The sequence below is a fragment of the Silurus aristotelis genome (genome assembly GCF_946808225.1).
Source record: "Silurus aristotelis genome assembly, chromosome: 21".
NCBI classification, from domain to species: domain Eukaryota; kingdom Metazoa; phylum Chordata; class Actinopteri; order Siluriformes; family Siluridae; genus Silurus; species Silurus aristotelis.
This window is the reverse complement of record NC_139594.1, coordinates 15,790,350-15,808,301: the sequence shown is the minus strand read 5'-3', so window position 1 is coordinate 15,808,301 and position 17,952 is coordinate 15,790,350. Positions and strand designations below refer to the sequence as shown.

Sequence of the window (17,952 nt, the reverse complement as noted above, 5' to 3'; positions counted from 1 at the left end):
CAATGATTTTCAGCTCAGAATACACATGAGCTAAAAGGAAAAAAATGCAAATGCAAAATTTTACCTGGCTCAAATGTATTAAGAAGTGACATTGAAATGGTCGAAATGTTGAAACCTGTGGAGGCTTCACAAAAAAATGCGTAATTACAAAAGTGCACATGGTTAAAATATAAAAAGCAAACGTACTCAGGAGTAATAAAGATATACATTTCTAAAAAGAAAATGACTCAAAAAAGCTCCACACGATCGTCTTTGCACCGCATCTGCCTGACGCACCGGATCTGGTTTCTCCAAAGCGCTGCGTAAAAGCGCGCATCTTCCTCCCGGGTGCCACCGTGTGCCACTGGGTACCACTGTGTGCACGAGCCTAAACCTGTCCTGAGCACTAAAAGGTCTAAACTGCAAATCCCTGTAATGTGACGTCTCACTGATATAGCTAGACCCCCAATATTAAGCCTGGGACCAAAGGAGGGGAAAAAAAGGAAAGCGCACAAGGCTTTCGGATCTCGTCTGTGTCCACGTCCTCAAAAGAATGGATCTAATTAAATCGTTGCCCTCGTCATCACGGAGAGAAGTTTGCCAAAGTTTGCGGGGAGTGGGCAGGGACCGGGGGCGGTCACGTGACCAGCGCAGGGCCGTTCTCAACTCAGGAGCGCTCTGGAGATGCCCACATCCTATTGGTCCAACAGCGGCTCCTCGACGCGCAGTCAGAGGAACCTCCTGCCGTATAAATAGGGCTGATAGGACTTTGTTATTCCAGCATCACAGCAGCAGGTTCCCGCTAAGTTTGGAGTTTAACTTTGCGTCATCGCGTATGCCTGCTTGAAGAAAGTGGGAAAAAAACCAGGCACCGCGGCACAAGGAGTCTGCATGTCGGACTAGACATGCTCAGCTTTGTGGATACCCGGATTCTGTTGCTGCTTGCAGTGACATCGTACCTTGCGTCATGCCAATGTAAGTTGCAAATGTGCTTCTTCTGCTTTTTACCCCCCTTTTTTTTCTTTCTTCCCAAGGACCATTAACACTCATTTTATTTCTGTGGTGACTGAGGATTGCTGCTTGTGCTGCCCCTGTATCTGGAGTTGACCTGAAGGACAGCTATTCACGTCACAAAAAAAAAAAAGAGAGAGAGAAAATTATGAAAATTAAGGATTCTCGTGCGTTTAAAGGATGCTTCGTGATTGATTTTTTTTTTTACCGTGGATATTTCACCGTTTCAAATTGCAAATGAAGACTTGATTGCAGTAGCTGAGTCACTCTGCAGTAAAATAAAATTTGCTTTAAAGAATGCACTTAGATTGATCTTACAGACTTTAGTTTGGGCGTCGCAAGTTTTTTCCTCCTGTATATGAGCGTTTATTATAAGCATAGGAAACGAAGTCATGCGCCCCCTGCTGGACAATTTACGTAGTCGCATATTATGGTATTCTGCATTCTGCCTAAAGGTTTCTTTGGCGATTAGGACGCAGTTTAGTTCCAATAAATGATATTAAAACAGAAAAAAAGAATAGAGGGAAGTATAAAAGAATCTTTACTTTCAAACTGACATATAATATCTTATCATTTAAGATTTTTAACTGAATTTACTAAAATAAACTAAATAAAATAACAAATCTAAAAGCCCCCTTATAGACTTTTTTTTACGTCATTTTTATTTAAAAAATGTATAAAAATTTTACACTTTATTAAAATTAATTTCCTTTTTTTCTAACTAGTTTGCGGCTAAATGTTTTTACTTGCGCCAGAGAATTGTAACGCACCCCTAGGCGCCATCTAGTGGAGATATAGTGACATAGCGGCGCCGCCCTAGAGTGCATTCTGCTGTTACACAGCGCCCCCTATGGTAGACTTTAGTACTAGGTAAGGGGTAGGGCGAAGCAGGGTTTAGGGGTGCATTAGCTCCGCCCACAAGGCCACTCATCAGTCAGGCTGACTGTATGACCCTGAAATAAGTGGACATAGTTTATCCGGAAGACATAAACACACCAGCAGCAATTTGTGATGTCGTTTGCATGGGCCTCTCAAATTATTTCTTTCCTATTTTTGATTGGAATATTTTTATTTTATTTTTTTCTCATCATTATGTGCAATAATAGTCATAATAAAAATCATTAATAATAACAATAATAATAAAAATAATACAGGTGTTTGAAGTATTTTCTGGCATGCATAATTTAAGATATAAGGCTGGCTCTTTACCAGAATAAAAACGTTAGCTCAATTGATGATGATGATGATGATGATGATGATGATTCTCCAAATTCAACATTTTGCATTTTTTAAGGTATTCTACCGAATTAAAAAACACCTGCTCGACAAAGAAGCTCTCAATTCTACAACAAAATCAAGATATAACAATATTCAAGAGTCCTCAAATGACAGCATGCAGTAGCTTGAAAGTTTCAAAAACTTGGAAAGTTATTGTACAGTTTTAAGTAGCAATTATTGGACAAATACAATGAAATTCTACTCTTGAAATGCATTTACAAATGTTAGTATATTTAATATTTAATGCCAAAGCATTGAGTCTATCGATGATGTTTTCTAACTGGCCATTTCTCTCTCTCTCTCTCTCTCTCTCTCTCTCTCTCTCTCTCTCTCTCTCTCTCTCTCTCTCTCTCTCTCTTTCTCTCTCTCTTTCTCCCTGTCTCTTCTCCTGCTCCATCTCATCAAAGCGGTTAGTACATTTTCATGCAATGTTTCTTCAGTAGTTGTGCAATAGAAATTCTTACCTATTTCTCTTCCCATAAGGATATTCAGTGAACAGATCCATGCCAGTCTCAGATATGCCACAGTATTCTGTGTTATCGAGAGATTTCGGCAGTGTGATTTTTTTCCTTCTTTCTGTCAAAAAGAGTCTGAAGGTCCGATTGGCTTAGGTGAATGTCAGTGAAATCAGAAACCACTCACTTCTCCTGGGCAGGCCGCTTGGGTACAATGGACCCCTTTTAGATGGCAGTCTGAAGGGGAGGCCTTTAAAGAATCAACATGGCCGAGAAATTTCTAACAGGAGAACTGCTGAACACAACACAGCCAACAAGTAGAAAATATTTCAAATATATTGCTTATAATCATTTACTATTGGCCATATCTTGAATTTGAAACGAAGGAAGACTGTTCACTGGAATATCACACTTTTAATTAACAAAATATTTAACAGATACTTTTTAAAGAAAAATCCAAACAAGTACTTCTTGTTCCATTAAGCATCTTTGCGCAATATATATTACGTGATGGTCACATGGTCTAATGACTATCACAAGGCATTGTGGAACGACTAATCACAAGGCTAATCACTACACATTTATTCCAACCAGCACGTAAAGAGCATTTGAGCATGCACGCTTCATACAGAGAGCTTTAGTTAGTGAGCACTAACATGCATGTGCTAGTGAGATGAGATAATGCAGCCCTACAGTAAAACATCAGATAAAATAAGAAAAGATGGCATAAATAAATCTTGCATTTATTTATCTCTTTTTTTTGTCTAGGCTTATGTGAAGGTGAGCATGAAGCATTATGGTCATAGTGATGTATGTAACTTGGGGCATGTGTGAATTGAGTTCATGGTTCTATAAATTGGTTTAATACGGTCATGCATAACTCAAATGAAAGACATGAAACCGGCTCACATATCCCCGCAACTAGCGTTAAAGCTAGTACACTATGAACGCTATCTTCTGTGAAAACTCAACAGAGTTCTGCCTGTGCAACTGAATGAAGGCATGATAACAAATGTTCTAAGTTAAAAGCATTTTCTTCCAGTTGGTGATTATCTTTTTTTCCCCTCCAATATTAAACAGGGCCCAAGGGGAGATAAAGGACCTAGAGGTGACAGGGTAAGTCAGGAACTATAATTACTCAAGATGTGAGATCATTTATTTATTGTTTAAAGGGATGAATGAGGGATGAAGTCAAATTTCTGACTGGGTGACCCTGTAGAAATCACATTCAGGAAAACAGATCAGTCTTTCCTTCAGTCATAATACACCATAATAACCGTCATGTGTCTATAGGTATTATAAATAACATGAATCCTGTACTGTTATATTGTCTTTTGTGTTATTGTCTTTTATAACAACAAAAGATCTTTTCAAACAACAGAACTATGGCACTTAGAAACAGTATTATGTCACCTGTACTACATTATCAAAAACGTCAGAGCATGACCTGGTTAATAGTCTAGGTGTAGGTTGGACAGTTATATATATTTTTACATTCAAAATCTAATATCAGTTTTCTCTACTAGGGTCCTAAAGGACCTGATGGCAGACCTGGCAAACCTGGACTTCCTGGGCCTGCCGGCCCCCCTGGCCCCCCTGGTCTTAGTGGAGTAAGTTTTCAATATTTAACGTTTTTTAATCTGTTTGTTTTAAAATGAACAGATGTTTAAGCTGTACTGATCTTAAGAGTATTTGAATCCCAGCATCCTATTGACCCATATTGTCTGCAAAAAAGTGATTACCTTTTAACCCTTTGACCCAATGACCTTTGAACTTAAATACTTTCATTGTTTTTGTTTAAACCAAGAGTTGTACTAGATTTTATCTGACATACAGCACTGCAATATTTCTTTATACTTTTATTATCATTTTAAACTAAGATATTTGATATATATTATATTATATGTAGCAATCTGTATTTGTCAGGGGGAAAAATGCTAATTTGCCTCACTTTTGAACAGAACTTTGCTGCTCAGTATGATGGCTCTAAAGGACTCGAAGCTGGCCCTGGACCTATGGTGAGTGCTTGAAGTTCAGCCTGAACACAATTAACCATAGCTCGTACAGACAATACATGAATGAATGAATGTATTAATAATAAAGAATACTCATGTAACACTCATTCATCTTCCTCTGTAAAGGGTTTGATGGGACCTCGAGGCCCTTCTGGACCACCTGGTGCTCCTGTAAGCACCCCTTTTGACCAATTCTGGTATATTTTTTTATTATAGCTTAATTGCAGCATTTCTGATGATTACAGAATGTTTGTTTTAAAATATAGGGACCTCAGGGACTCCAGGGACATGCTGGTGAGCCTGGAGAGCCTGGACAGAGTGTAAGGAAACTGGTTTATACTCAGTTTATTAGGACAGACAGAAACAAAACAGACTATGGTCTTTAAATAATGGCTGCTTTTATTTAATATCAGGGACCAGTTGGACCTCGTGGACCCTCTGGACCTCCTGGCAAGGCTGGTGATGATGTAAGTGGAAAAAGAAAACAACAAAAAAACAATATATATTATATATATTATATATTATATATAATCATCAATATATATATATATATATATATATATATATATATATATATATATATATATATATATATATATATATATATATGAAATTCTGGTTTAACTAATGTGCATATCTGATAACATGTTCTGTAACTTTTATTCAGGGTAACAATGGCAGACCTGGACAACCTGGTGACAGGGGTACACCTGGCTCCCAGGTAAAACCAACATCAATTTACTGCACATTTACTTTGTTTCTCAAGTATACTTGTAGGATGTATGCAGTATACATTATCAGTTAATGATTATCTTAGCCCTACAACATATATACTTATTTCCTAGTCAGTCATGACTCCATCATCAGGATGATAAACGATGATTTCTTAGTGTTATACAGTTTATTTTTAAACAGAACTGTAACACTATAATCTGAAGAGATATAGCTGATTACAATAAAAATTGGGTTGAAAACACTAATGACGTATTCATTTGCTTAACAGGGTGCTCGTGGTTTCCCAGGAACTCCTGGACTTCCAGGCATGAAGGGACACAGAGTGAGTAACATGTGGATAAATACATATATTGTATTTTCTAAGGAAAAAATATTGATATTTATATATACATTTTGTGAGATGCCTGCTTCTATTAAATTATTTTTATTATTTTTTTATTAAAGGGCTACAATGGTCTTGATGGACGTAAAGGAGAGCCTGGTGAAACTGGAGCTAAGGTAAAATTAGAGATGAACTGATTTATTTATCTCACTCTCAAAAAGATTCAGTTTCAAACATTAAAACTGCAGTTTTACTGTATAGGTAACACATCCCAAGCATGTCATTCAGTAATTCATCTTAAAGCACATTATCTGCTGTAATTTTAGTGGAACCAAGAAGCAAGTAGCTAAAATCTGGGCCACGTGAGCGGTCCTGAATGTTAAGGGATCAATACATATTTCACATACAGCAAATTTTTCATTCTGGAGGGGCCTAAACACCACCAAACTTTCAGTTGCACCCATTTGTTTTTTTTTACACATGACCTTTAATGCTTATAGAGTTTGGACCCATTTTTGCTATTTTTCCTCTTTTAGGGTGAGAACGGTGCTCATGGTTCAAATGGAACCCCTGGACAAAGAGTAGGTTATGATCTTATATGATCTCTTTATCTAATGGAAGCATATTATTTATTTAGCAATTTTGTCAGAAATAAAAAGTATATATTGTCCTCATAATACACACGTTTTCTTTAGGGTGGACGTGGTCTGCCTGGCGAGAGAGGTCGTGCTGGTCCTGGTGGTCCAGCTGGTGCCCGTGGTGCTGATGGTAACACTGGCCCTTCTGGCGCTGCTGTGAGTATTTCACCTTCGACTTTTCCTGTGTCTGAATATACAGTTCCTAAGGTCCAATCTAACACTATTTTGTCTGTGATCTTCCTTATCAGGGTCCTCTTGGAGCTGCTGGCCCTCCAGGTTTCCCTGGTGCCCCTGGACCTAAAGTATGTGCTTTGTTTTTGTTCAAATCTTAGAAATAATGTCAACTATCAATTGCAAATTAATAGGTTTGCATCCTAAATGTGTTACTTGCATGTCTATATGATTGATCTTTAATTGCTTTAGCTGCATTATTATAAAATCAATCCTGCAAATTAAGTTTTTTTTCTAAATCCATTATTGTTTGACAGGGAGAGATTGGAGGTGCTGGTCCCACAGGACCATCTGGACCTCAAGGACAAAGAGGAGAGCCTGGACCAAATGGTGTTTCTGGTCCAGTTGGTCCTCCTGTAAGCATGCTTACTAGTTAAATTAAAGCAATGTTTTCATCATGTTTATGTTCTGACTGACCGATTTTTTTCCCTTGTTTAGGGTAACCCTGGTGCTAATGGTATCAGCGGTGCTAAGGGAGCTGCCGTAAGTATTCAGCGAGACTTTATTTGAGTGGAAGAATGACAGTAATGAGTTTAATTAGATGTGAAATGCTATAACACCAGCCAAGACAGGGCAAGTTCATATAAACAGCACATTCGATATGCACAATCAAAAGCAACACAATGCAGTGTTTCCTACAGCAGGGCCTTTAAGATTATCCACAAGTCCATATTATTCTTTTTTTTTTTCTCACTCTCAACACATTTACCATATTTTCAGTGTTTAGCTTTGTTAAACCATGTTAGATGATGGGGAAGAGTAAAATTGTAGATGCACAGGAAGTCCCAGATGATTGGTTTGGTAATGATGTCACAACAGACACATGCATTATATGGATCAGGCTGGATAAAATAGATTGAGATCAAATGAATCAGTGAACCAGGGGCACTCTAGAATATCAAAGACAATTAAAAAACAAACTTGGAGATAATACAAATTACGTAAAAATTTAAATTAAAGATTAAGTGTCTTGCATGCATCTTAAATTCGTTGCTAGTATTGTGATTCTCCAAACTAAAAATAGACACTGAAAACAGTAGTTTTTAGATATATAATATGCATATTCGTACTACCAAGATTTCTTGAGAAACCCATGTTTTTAAGTGCATATTTAGATAACATACAATTTAGTTTTTCCTTACCATGTTGAAATGAAATGTTTGAAAAATGTATTTTAATACACTTTTCATTTACTAGTTTTAAATTCTATGGGTGATCTTGCAGGGCACTGCTGGAGTTGCTGGTACCCCTGGATTCCCTGGCCCAAGAGGAGGCCCTGGCCCCCAGGGACCTGCTGGAGCATCTGGCCCCAGAGGCCTTACTGTAAGTTTCGACTAACCAGACCGAATTCTGCTATGTACATTGTTTTTATTATGCTAGACAGTTCTGATCGATCTATTCATTCCTTATGTCTATTAGGGTGACCCCGGCCTCGTCGGAGGAAAGGGAGATTCTGGTTCCAAGGGTGAGCCTGTAAGTATAATTATTCCTTGTAATTATGTTCCTCAGTATATGTTAAAGAACAGGTGTTTACTGGGTGGTTGTGCTTTCCTAATCTTCTTTTTGTGCTTGTTGTGTGCAGGGTAATGTTGGACCTCAAGGACTCACTGGTGCTCCTGGTGATGAGGGTAAGAGAGGCTCAACTGGTGAGCAGGGTGCAACTGGACCTCTTGGTCTGCGTGGACCCAGAGTGAGTAATGCTTTTTTTAGCCAAATACGTAAAATCGTAATTTCACATGTATTGGCTCATTTCTGTGATAATATATATGCTAATTTCTGTTATACTTTTTGCATATAGGGAGCTGCTGGAACTCGTGGTCTTCCAGGTCTGTCTGGTAGAGGAGGACCAATGGTTAGTAAATTATGCTTACATAATATACATACCTAATTAATGCATGTCTGTAGAACATTGGTCATAAAAATTACAGGACATATGACAAAGTGATTTGACCTATTTGCAATGATTTCAGCCTGCTTTAGTATATGAAAGAGACGAAGAACAGTAATCATTAAAGTTATATGGTAATACTGACCTATAAATCTTATGGTTTTAGGGCATGCCCGGTGCAAGGGGTTCTGCTGGTGCTCCTGGTGGACGTGGACCTCCTGGTGATGCTGGCCGCCCTGGTGAGGCCGGTCTAGTTGGAGCCAGAGTAAGTATATAACCTATATTTATGTACTTTAACAGGGAAACATATATATTGATTCTAAACAATTTGCTCTAACATGGGACTGGTTGGGTTTTTAATGTGGAGAAAATAATACAAACATTTCTGTCGAAAAAAATTTTTATTTACTCTTTAACAATTTAATCATGTGACTATGAGCGAGACATTTTTTTTTTTTGCAAAATACAAATAAATATACAATTGAGTGATTAATTGTCTCATAAATATAAAGTCTGGCAATGCAATATAGTATTCCCTTCTGTTATAAAAAATTTTTTGTTATTAATTCTTTCTTTGTTGTTATATATAATCAATATGAGAATATTGGAAGCTTATCAAATTAAATTCCTTGTATAGTTAAGCCAAAAAAACTTACAACTATTGCAACACTGCAAATTAAATCTTAAAATATATTTGGAGAAATACATAATAATCTTCCATTCATTTGCCTTGTAAGGACAGTCATAGCTAGGTGGCAGGTTATCTGGCAAATGCTTGCGGTCGTTATACATATTTTAACTACACAATAGAAAATAATGCATATTGTATATAATATCATTTGCTGTCTGGTTATAGGGTCTCCCTGGTAGCCCTGGAAGCGGTGGACCCCAAGGAAAGGAGGGACCTTCTGTAAGTGTTCTCCAATAATGCATCACAAATACTTCGTTAATAAGTCAATTCCATTCGAGAACTGCTGAGGTATAAACAAAAGTGTTACTGTGGATCTCCATCTCCAGGGTCCCTCTGGTCAAGATGGCCGCAGTGGACCTCCTGGCCCAACTGGACCCAGAGGCCAGCCTGGTAACATTGGATTCCCCGGCCCTAAAGGACCTTCTGTACGTTCCATTTTCTACATTACAGCATTAAGTAGCAGCAGCAGAAATCTGACAACTGACTAATTTCATCAAATTCTGCATCTATCTCTAGGGTGAGCCTGGCAAACCTGGAGAGAAGGGACCTGCTGGTGCTACCGGTCTGAGAGTAAGCATCTTAATATTTCATGTCACTCCTATAAGCATCAATGCTGGACTATTTTAATACGTTAATATAACTGTCTACTCATCAAGTCATATTTGTTATTTTAGGGCCCTCCTGGTCCTGATGGCAACAATGGACCTGCTGGAGTTGTTGGAGCTACTGTAAGTAGGCATAACAAAAAACAGGAAATTTACTAGCCTAGCATCAGTGTGGTAACATCTGATGTTAATAACAATTTGTCTTTGGTTTGCAGGGTGGTTCTGGTGAGAAGGGTGAGGCAGGACCCGCTGGTGCTCCTGGATTCCAGGTGTGTATCTGAATATTATTTATTCACTGAGGTAAAGGAAACAGTTTCTTTCCCATGGCACTCAGTTTGTAACAAATAAGTAAAATCTAGCAATTTACTGTACTACGGTAAATCCCAAAGTATGTTAGGCTGATTGATTCCTAATTATTAGTTATGTGAATTCAACGTTTTAACAACCCTATTCTAAACATTGACCTATATTCAGATTCATAGTGGCATAGAGTTGAAATTGGTCTTTATAATGAATTGCACTGTACAAGTGTTATTCCAGTTGTCTGTGTGAGTTATGAGCTCCATTGTTTATCTTCACAGGGTCTTCCTGGACCTGCTGGACCTGTTGGTGAGACAGGCAAACCCGGAGACAGAGTAAGATCTTCATAAAATATCAATGATGTTAAAAACAATTCTTTTATTTTATTATATAAAAATTATATTTAAGAATATGTTGCATGCTCAATACCTCACTACAAATAAACAAATAAAGATTTACATTGTCAATTTGCAATACAATATCCATCCATCCATATCTTTTTTGGGCATGAAACATGCATCAGAGCAATGTATTCAGTTTAATTTCTTTTTAGGGTATTCCTGGAGACCAAGGTATTGCTGGAACTGCTGGTGGCAAGGTATTGTCTTTATCCTTGTATTGAACATACACATAATTCACAGGTAAATGCCTAAATTTAAAGATCAGTTTCTGACCATCTTTTTGCACCTATGTCCATTTCCTGTAGGGAGAGCGTGGTAATCCTGGACCTGCTGGTGCTTCTGGTGCCCAGGGACCCATTGGTGCTCGTGGAGCTTCTGGTGCTCCTGGCCCTGATGGAAGCAAGGTAACCTAGTTTATCTACACCACTGATGTTGTAGTAATCACTCTTTATACTGATTTTGACACCAAATGTATTATTGATTAGATGTATGATATATGCATACAAACTTTTAACTCTGTGTTAAAGTGTCCTGATATTGTACTGATTCCATACTGCAACACACAATTTTCAGCCATTTCTATCTTTTTTTCCTATAGGGTGAGCCTGGTGTTGCTGGTCTTCCTGGTGCTGCAGGTCCTCAGGGAGCTGTTGGCATGCCCGGTGAGCGTGGTGGTGCTGGTACTCCTGGACCCAAGGGTGAGAAGGTCAGTTGTGGAGAAAGCCATCTCTCACACTTTTAAACACAATGCATCCTTAGAGCAAGAACTACCGTTTTAGCTCTGGGTTGTCAGTCAGGACTTTTCAAGGTGAATAATAATAATATTTAACATTATTCAAGCAATAATGTTAGATAGTGGTATATGTTTTGATAAAAAGATCTCATTTTTCTTTTTTTTTTAATTAGGGTGAGTCTGGATACAGAGGCCTAGAGGGCAACTCCGGAAGAGATGGTGCACGTGTAAGTTCCAACTCTGGCTCCTTAAAGAGAAATATCTTCTGCAAAGAGAAAGATATTTATTCTAAAGGAATTAGTTTGTCCCATATTCAATATGCCTAAGTAATTCCTTTTTTTTTTTGTTCACCAGGGTGCTCCTGGACCCAGTGGACCTCCTGGACCTGCTGGTGCCAATGGTGATAAGGTAAAGACTATTTTCTCCTTCAATGATCAAACAGAAAAATATCTTTGGCAGTTTTATTACAGTTTAATTAGGAAACATTCAATGAAAAGTTAGCAAATCATCAGCATGGTCACTATAGTGTAGTATATCTAAGCACTATTGCCCTCTCCTTTAGGGGCATCACTCACAGTGAATCTGTCATATTGCCTACAGGGCATTAGAAAGAAAATATAAGAACTTGAGCACAACAGAATAAGAACCAAAATAAGTCAAACTTAATATAATTATTATATTTATTTTGATATAATTAGCTATAGCATTAAATATATATTAGTTTGATTATTATTATTTATTATTGTTTTTCATTATTTTTCTAAAACAGCCATATTTGGCATAATCGTAACAAATTAATCTTTAATTCTCTCTATGTATCTCTCTCTCGTTTGTTTCTCATTTGTAAATCCAACTATTACAATTGAATTGTTACCTCACCGTTGACGAAGAATCAGTGAGGTTGCATGTCAAATAATTACTGCTGGACCCTTGAGCAAGGCCCTTAACCCTGAACTGCTCAGATGTATAAATGAGATTTTTGTCATAAAGATAAACATTAACGTGAGATACAAGTTGTTCTGGATCAGGGTGTCTGCCAAATGCTGTAAACATAAATGTATTTATAATGTGCATTGATGAGCCTAAAGGTATTCTATAGAAAGATTATAAACTTACCGTGATTGTTAGTTCAATGACATAATATGATTAAACTTTGATGTTTTATCCCAAATAAAAGCATAGTCATCATTTACCCACAACAATATGTAAAAAATATATTCCAGCCTGCTGTAATAATTTTCATTCACTGTTCTCTTCCAGGGTGAGTCTGGTTCCGCTGGTCCTGCTGGTCCTGCTGGAGCTCGTGGTCCCTCTGTAAGTAATATTCCTTAAAGCAAAATGTGAAAATGCATGTCAATTTTACAAAGCACTCTGAATATATTTCCCATAACCATGTTACTACCACTGTGTAGACAGTATATCTAATTTGTGCATCTAATTTTTGTGTAATGATCTGTTTATAGGGAGAGCGTGGTGAGGCTGGCCCTGCTGGACCTCCTGGATTTGCTGGGCCTCCTGTAAGTGCTCATGCATGCCAAAGTTTGTACTAATATGGAGCACTTATTTTCCTTTCCAAATTCAACATTGATGGGATTTTCATGGCTCTTGCAGGGTGCTGATGGCCAGGCTGGTGCTAAGGGTGAGAGAGGTACCGCTGGTGGAAAGGGTGACACTGGACCTGCTGGCCTCGCTGGCCCTGCTGGTAACCCTGGACCTGCTGTAAGTTTAAAAAAATATATTAACACAAACACTGAGGTTAAACCCTGAAAGGGCACAATAGGTCCTTGAGACTAGTTGGTAGATAGATATTTCAAATTAATTTTATATATAAATCCAATATATACTATATTCTATATGTATACTTTTCTTAATTGAAATATTAAAAAGCTTAGTGTTTCTTATATGTCACTCACACCCTCCTGTCTGGGAGATCATTTAATATGCGGATTCTGAAATGCAGTTTATTTAGTAGGAATTAGAAATTAGGCTGTGATCTAAAGCTAGACCATGAAAGAGCATAAGATATAACAGTAGCATAATGCATTTTTTATGGTTTCCAGAAAAACAATGATAAATAACAACACAGGCACAGTTCCTCAATAACCTGTTGTGTGATTTTGTGTTCTATCAGGGTCCCTCTGGTCCTGCTGGCCCCCCTGGTGGTCGTGGTGAGACCGGTCCCCCTGTAAGCTCTTTTATCATTACCATGATATCTTGTATTTTACAAAGTATTTTTCATCTGAAATGTTAAACTTTTGTCAATTAACTCAGGGTTTGACTGGTTTCCCTGGTGCTGCTGGAAGAGTTGGTCCTCCCGGTCCTGCTGTGAGTTTATATATATTTAAATACATGAAAACTCCAATTAATGATAAAAAAGAGTAATAAGCACAGAAACTCTATGTGGTTTTCTATTTTTATCTGTTAAACTGGTTTGATCAAAATGAATTAAACTTGCATCTTGTTAATCTACAGGGTATTGCTGGACCTCCTGGTCCCACTGGTCATGCTGGAAAAGATGGTTCTCGTGGTCCTCGTGGTGATGTTGGACCTGCTGGACCTCAGGGAGAGAATGGCCTGATTGGACCCCCTGGCCCACATGGTGAGAAGGGATCCCCTGGAGAGTCTGGTGCTAAGGTATTTTTCCTTAACATTCCAAATGCATTTTAAATTATACCAGCTTCAATTTACAATTAATATATGCACAAATTACAATGGAATACTAAAGCAGAAATCACTGTTGTTATAACTACAGGGACCCCAAGGTATTTCTGGACCTAGTGGTCTGATTGGACCTCAGGGAATCACTGGTCTTCCTGGTGCCAGAGGTGAACGTGGTACTCCCGGTGGTGTCGGCAATGTTGTAAGTGACCCCATCCTTTTGTAAATACATTCTGAACTGTGATAATCTAGATTGTATTTAATATTTTAGGCACAGTTGTTGATTTCTGGATGTGTCACTTGTCTACCTTGGCTAACTTTTCCCTTGGGGTATCTGATGTGTTGCTCAGGGTGAGCCTGGTAGAGTTGGACCTGCTGGTTCCCCTGGACCCCGTGGTCCATCTGGTAACATTGGTCTGCCTGGTATGACTGGTCCTCAGGGAGAGGCTGGACGTGAGGTAAGCTATGTTGTGCTAATTTGTTTACAATGCCAGAATCAGGTTTGGTTATTGTTCAATAGCAGTTATTTTCAAAGTGTATGTTAAAAATATGTAAAGATTTATAACATCCTAAGAAAAGCCAAGCAAGCTGATTAACTAATAGGCTGTGTGGAAAATTGCATATTTTAAATGTCTTTTATTTTGGTCTTAATTTATATAATTTATATTTATAAAATAATTTATACAATAATTTATACTATAGATATTATATATAAATTGACTTAGAGATGTAAATATATAAATGTCACATTGTAACAGTAATTCTCTGTGGAGATTAAAACATCTGGAGGACATCTAAAACATCTGTTTCTGCTAATCGAATGTATTTCGAGTGCATGCTTATACTGTTATTTATCACATGATATTTTAAATTTTTGCAAATTTCACTTCACCTCTATGAAATAATAAAAAAAAAAGCTGATATTTCCACCACAACTATAAAAGGCATGACTTATTTATTATAGTATTGTGCATTTTGTTCTTTATTGATTTATATGTCTTATGTTTATGTTCGTTTAATTAATGCAAAAATCGTACAGAAACCCCTTGAACAAATTATCTGCAAAAATGCTATAACAATTCTTAGAAAACAGAACACAATACGTTCTGCTCTAAACCTTTTAAATCACACCAAAAATCGCATGGTATCATTTCAAGACGTTTTAATGGGACACTGGTTAGAATAACAATGAAACCAACTTATTATATTTTGAAATGTAATTGCATATTGAATTTTTGCTTTATACTCCTCTATAGGGTAGCCCTGGTAATGATGGACCTCCCGGCCGTCCTGGTCTTGCTGGAGTCAAGGTAAAAGTTAAACAGTAGTAAAAAAAAACACGAGATGGGATTAACTATATACATTTATTTAAATGTTTGTTGCCTGAATTAGTAACAGAGTAGCTTAATTTAACTGGACTGTTCTGAAATTACAGGGTGACCGTGGAGAGCCTGGATCTCCAGGCCCAGTTGGAATTGCTGGGGCTTCTGGACCCTTGGGACCAGCTGGTCCTGCTGGCAGACCTGGTAACCGTGGTGAGAGTGTAAGTGTCCAAACCAGAAACTCATACATGTTAATACAGGTTTATAAAGTATTTTGGATCTGTCAGAAAACACTATTTGTGTTTTTTTAGTAGTGTAGTAAACAAAAACCCTGAGCCACTATTGCCAACATGACTTTGTTTTATGATTGATATATCTTGCCTTCCAATTATGTCCCTTTTCCTTAGGGACCCTCTGGATCTGTTGGACCAGCTGGCCCTGCTGGTGCAAGAGGTGCCCCTGTAAGTAAATTGACTCTAAAATATCAAATGATATTTTAGCTGTTTATTAAAGATGCTGTAACCAATGATACATTTAACATTTCTGTGTGTGGTCAACAGGGCGCTGCTGGACCCCGTGGTGAGAAGGGTGTGGCCGGAGACAAAGGAGATAGAGGCATGAAGGGACTGCGTGGACATCCTGGTCTTCAGGGAATGCCTGGACCCAATGTGAGTTGCCTCATTCTAGCATGAGAGGTTTCCATATAGAAAAAGTATTTTAGGCTCAGCAATAATTTCTACTATAATGTCTGTAATAATTGTTTTACCTTACAGGGACCTAGTGGAGATAGTGGCACAGCTGGTGCTTCTGGACCTTCTGGACCCAGAGTAAGTAATATACCTTTTGTTACCAAGCCATTTTTAAATATGGACCTATGAGTTCTGTTCATATTTACATTACATTCTACCTTGTGTAGGGCCCTGCTGGTCCCAGTGGCCCAGCTGGTAAGGATGGTAGACCTGGATCTGCTGGTCCTGTTGGACTTGTTGGACACCGTGGTCCCCCTGGACAAGTTGGACCAGTTGTAAGTAGTCATTGGGGATAAAGGGTCATTAAGGAATGCAATAAACCAATCAAGCATGCAGCCTAAATAGAGTAACCTAATCTGCAGGGACCTCCCGGACCTCCTGGTATTCCCGGACCCCCTGGTGCCGCTGGTGGTGGATACGATATTTCTGGTGGCTATGATGAGTACAGAGCTGACCAGGCTGCTCTCAGGGCTAAGGACTACGAGGTGGATGCCACAATCAAGTCCCTAAACACTCAGATCGACAACTTGCTCTCACCTGAGGGCTCCAAGAAGAACCCTGCCCGCACTTGCCGTGACATCAGGCTGACCCACCCTGACTGGACCAGCGGTGAGTTGATATGCTGATATGTATCTCTTCCGCATCCTAATAAATATGTTCACCACACCTTGTACTTACCTTTAACTTTAACCAAGCTTATAATGTGTGTCTGTTCTCTTTTGCAGGTTTCTACTGGATTGACCCCAACCAGGGCTGCACCATGGATGCCATCAAGGCCTTCTGTGACTTCTCCACAGGTCATACCTGCATTTATGCTCACCCTGAGAGCATTGCTCAAAAGAACTGGTACAGAAGTACCCAGGAGAAGAAGCATGTCTGGTTTGGCGAGACCATCAATGGTGGCACCGAGGCGAGTTTTCTACACAGTTATAGTTCATAGATTTTCTCTTGTCTATTACTTGATTACATGATATTTACATTTGGTTTTTCTCTTCTCACCTCAGTTTGGCTATAATGATGAGACCCTAAGCCCACAATCCATGGCTACACAGCTGGCCTTCATGCGTCTGCTGGCCAATCAGGCTGTCCAGAACATCACCTACCACTGCAAGAACAGCGTTGCCTACATGGATGGTGAGAATGGCAACCTGAAGAAGGCTGTCCTGCTGCAGGGTTCCAATGATGTGGAACTCCGGGCAGAGGGCAACAGCCGCTTCACCTACACCGTTCTGGAGGATGGCTGCACTGTAAGTTCAGTGTTCAATATTAGTGTATCTCTGTGTGTATAAGGAAATATACAACCTCTATGTGTGTAATCTCTAAAGACTATGGGTAACTAAAAAAAACCCATAATTTTCTGATTTAGATTTCTACCTTTTAAGTTATTTTATTAATTTAAATGCAAAAGTATATTTCAAGTAGTAACTTAAGATGGGATTATTATATGAGGTCAAATTTTAATTGTGCCTATTCACTAATGTCTTTTACACCATTGTGATTTGATTTTACAGAAACACACTGGCCAGTGGAGCAAGACAGTCATTGAATACAGAACAAATAAACCATCTCGTCTGCCCATCCTCGACATTGCACCTTTGGACATTGGTGGCGCTGATCAAGAATTTGGTCTGGACATTGGCCCAGTCTGTTTCAAATGAATAGACTCAAGATAAGTTAAAAAAAAAAAAGAGAGAAAGAAAGAAAATTGAAAAAATCTCTGCCCTTCTTCTCTGTGTTGTTTTTTATACTGAATGCTGATTTCCTCTGCACATCCACTTGCTTAAGCTGGGCTCTATCGGAGAGGACTAATGGACTGAACGGAGAATTGCACAATGCAAATTAATACAGCTGCCCAAAAAGAGATTCTGGGAAACACCATGGTGTGGGACATGCCATCATTTTGTAAAAAATGAAAGAAGTGTAATAAAAATGATGAAAGTA

At 38.5% G+C, this 17,952-nt stretch overlaps 1 protein-coding gene across 4 annotated transcripts; it reads left to right on the top strand.

Annotated features, from left to right (window-relative positions):
• Positions 1 to 664: 664 nt before the first annotated feature.
• Positions 665 to 17,952, top strand: col1a2 (collagen, type I, alpha 2). 4 transcript variants are annotated; one of them, XM_083523497.1, is made up of 49 exons: positions 665 to 954; positions 3,804 to 3,839; positions 4,250 to 4,333; positions 4,685 to 4,741; positions 4,865 to 4,909; positions 5,005 to 5,058; positions 5,152 to 5,205; positions 5,406 to 5,459; positions 5,742 to 5,795; positions 5,918 to 5,971; positions 6,332 to 6,376; positions 6,491 to 6,589; positions 6,682 to 6,735; positions 6,922 to 7,020; positions 7,103 to 7,147; positions 7,889 to 7,987; positions 8,084 to 8,137; positions 8,247 to 8,354; positions 8,463 to 8,516; positions 8,719 to 8,817; positions 9,409 to 9,462; positions 9,570 to 9,668; positions 9,760 to 9,813; positions 9,918 to 9,971; positions 10,064 to 10,117; positions 10,430 to 10,483; positions 10,702 to 10,746; positions 10,855 to 10,953; positions 11,148 to 11,255; positions 11,456 to 11,509; positions 11,637 to 11,690; positions 12,543 to 12,596; positions 12,746 to 12,799; positions 12,894 to 13,001; positions 13,414 to 13,467; positions 13,554 to 13,607; positions 13,755 to 13,916; positions 14,035 to 14,142; positions 14,291 to 14,398; positions 15,197 to 15,250; positions 15,376 to 15,483; positions 15,670 to 15,723; positions 15,823 to 15,930; positions 16,036 to 16,089; positions 16,179 to 16,286; positions 16,374 to 16,620; positions 16,737 to 16,921; positions 17,016 to 17,258; positions 17,523 to 17,952. In XM_083523497.1, the coding sequence occupies exons 4-49, from the start codon at positions 4,739 to 4,741 to the stop codon at positions 17,667 to 17,669; spliced, it is 3,813 nt and encodes a 1,270-aa protein (XP_083379623.1). In that variant the 5' UTR covers positions 665 to 954; positions 3,804 to 3,839; positions 4,250 to 4,333; positions 4,685 to 4,738; the 3' UTR covers positions 17,670 to 17,952. The 4 variants fall into 4 exon arrangements, with proteins under 4 accessions (XP_083379623.1, XP_083379621.1, XP_083379622.1 ...); XM_083523495.1 differs by having other exon boundaries at positions 675 to 954; positions 2,676 to 3,839; XM_083523496.1 differs by having other exon boundaries at positions 675 to 967.

What these genes read in the sequence shown, in the direction of transcription:
- col1a2 (XM_083523497.1), top strand. An exon ending in CTGGTGCCCCTGGACCTAAA is followed by an intron (nt 6,736 to 6,921) that starts GTATGTGCTTTG and finishes ATTGTTTGACAG; the next exon opens with GGAGAGATTGGAGGTGCTGG. An exon ending in CTGGTCCAGTTGGTCCTCCT is followed by an intron (nt 7,021 to 7,102) that starts GTAAGCATGCTT and finishes TCCCTTGTTTAG; the next exon opens with GGTAACCCTGGTGCTAATGG.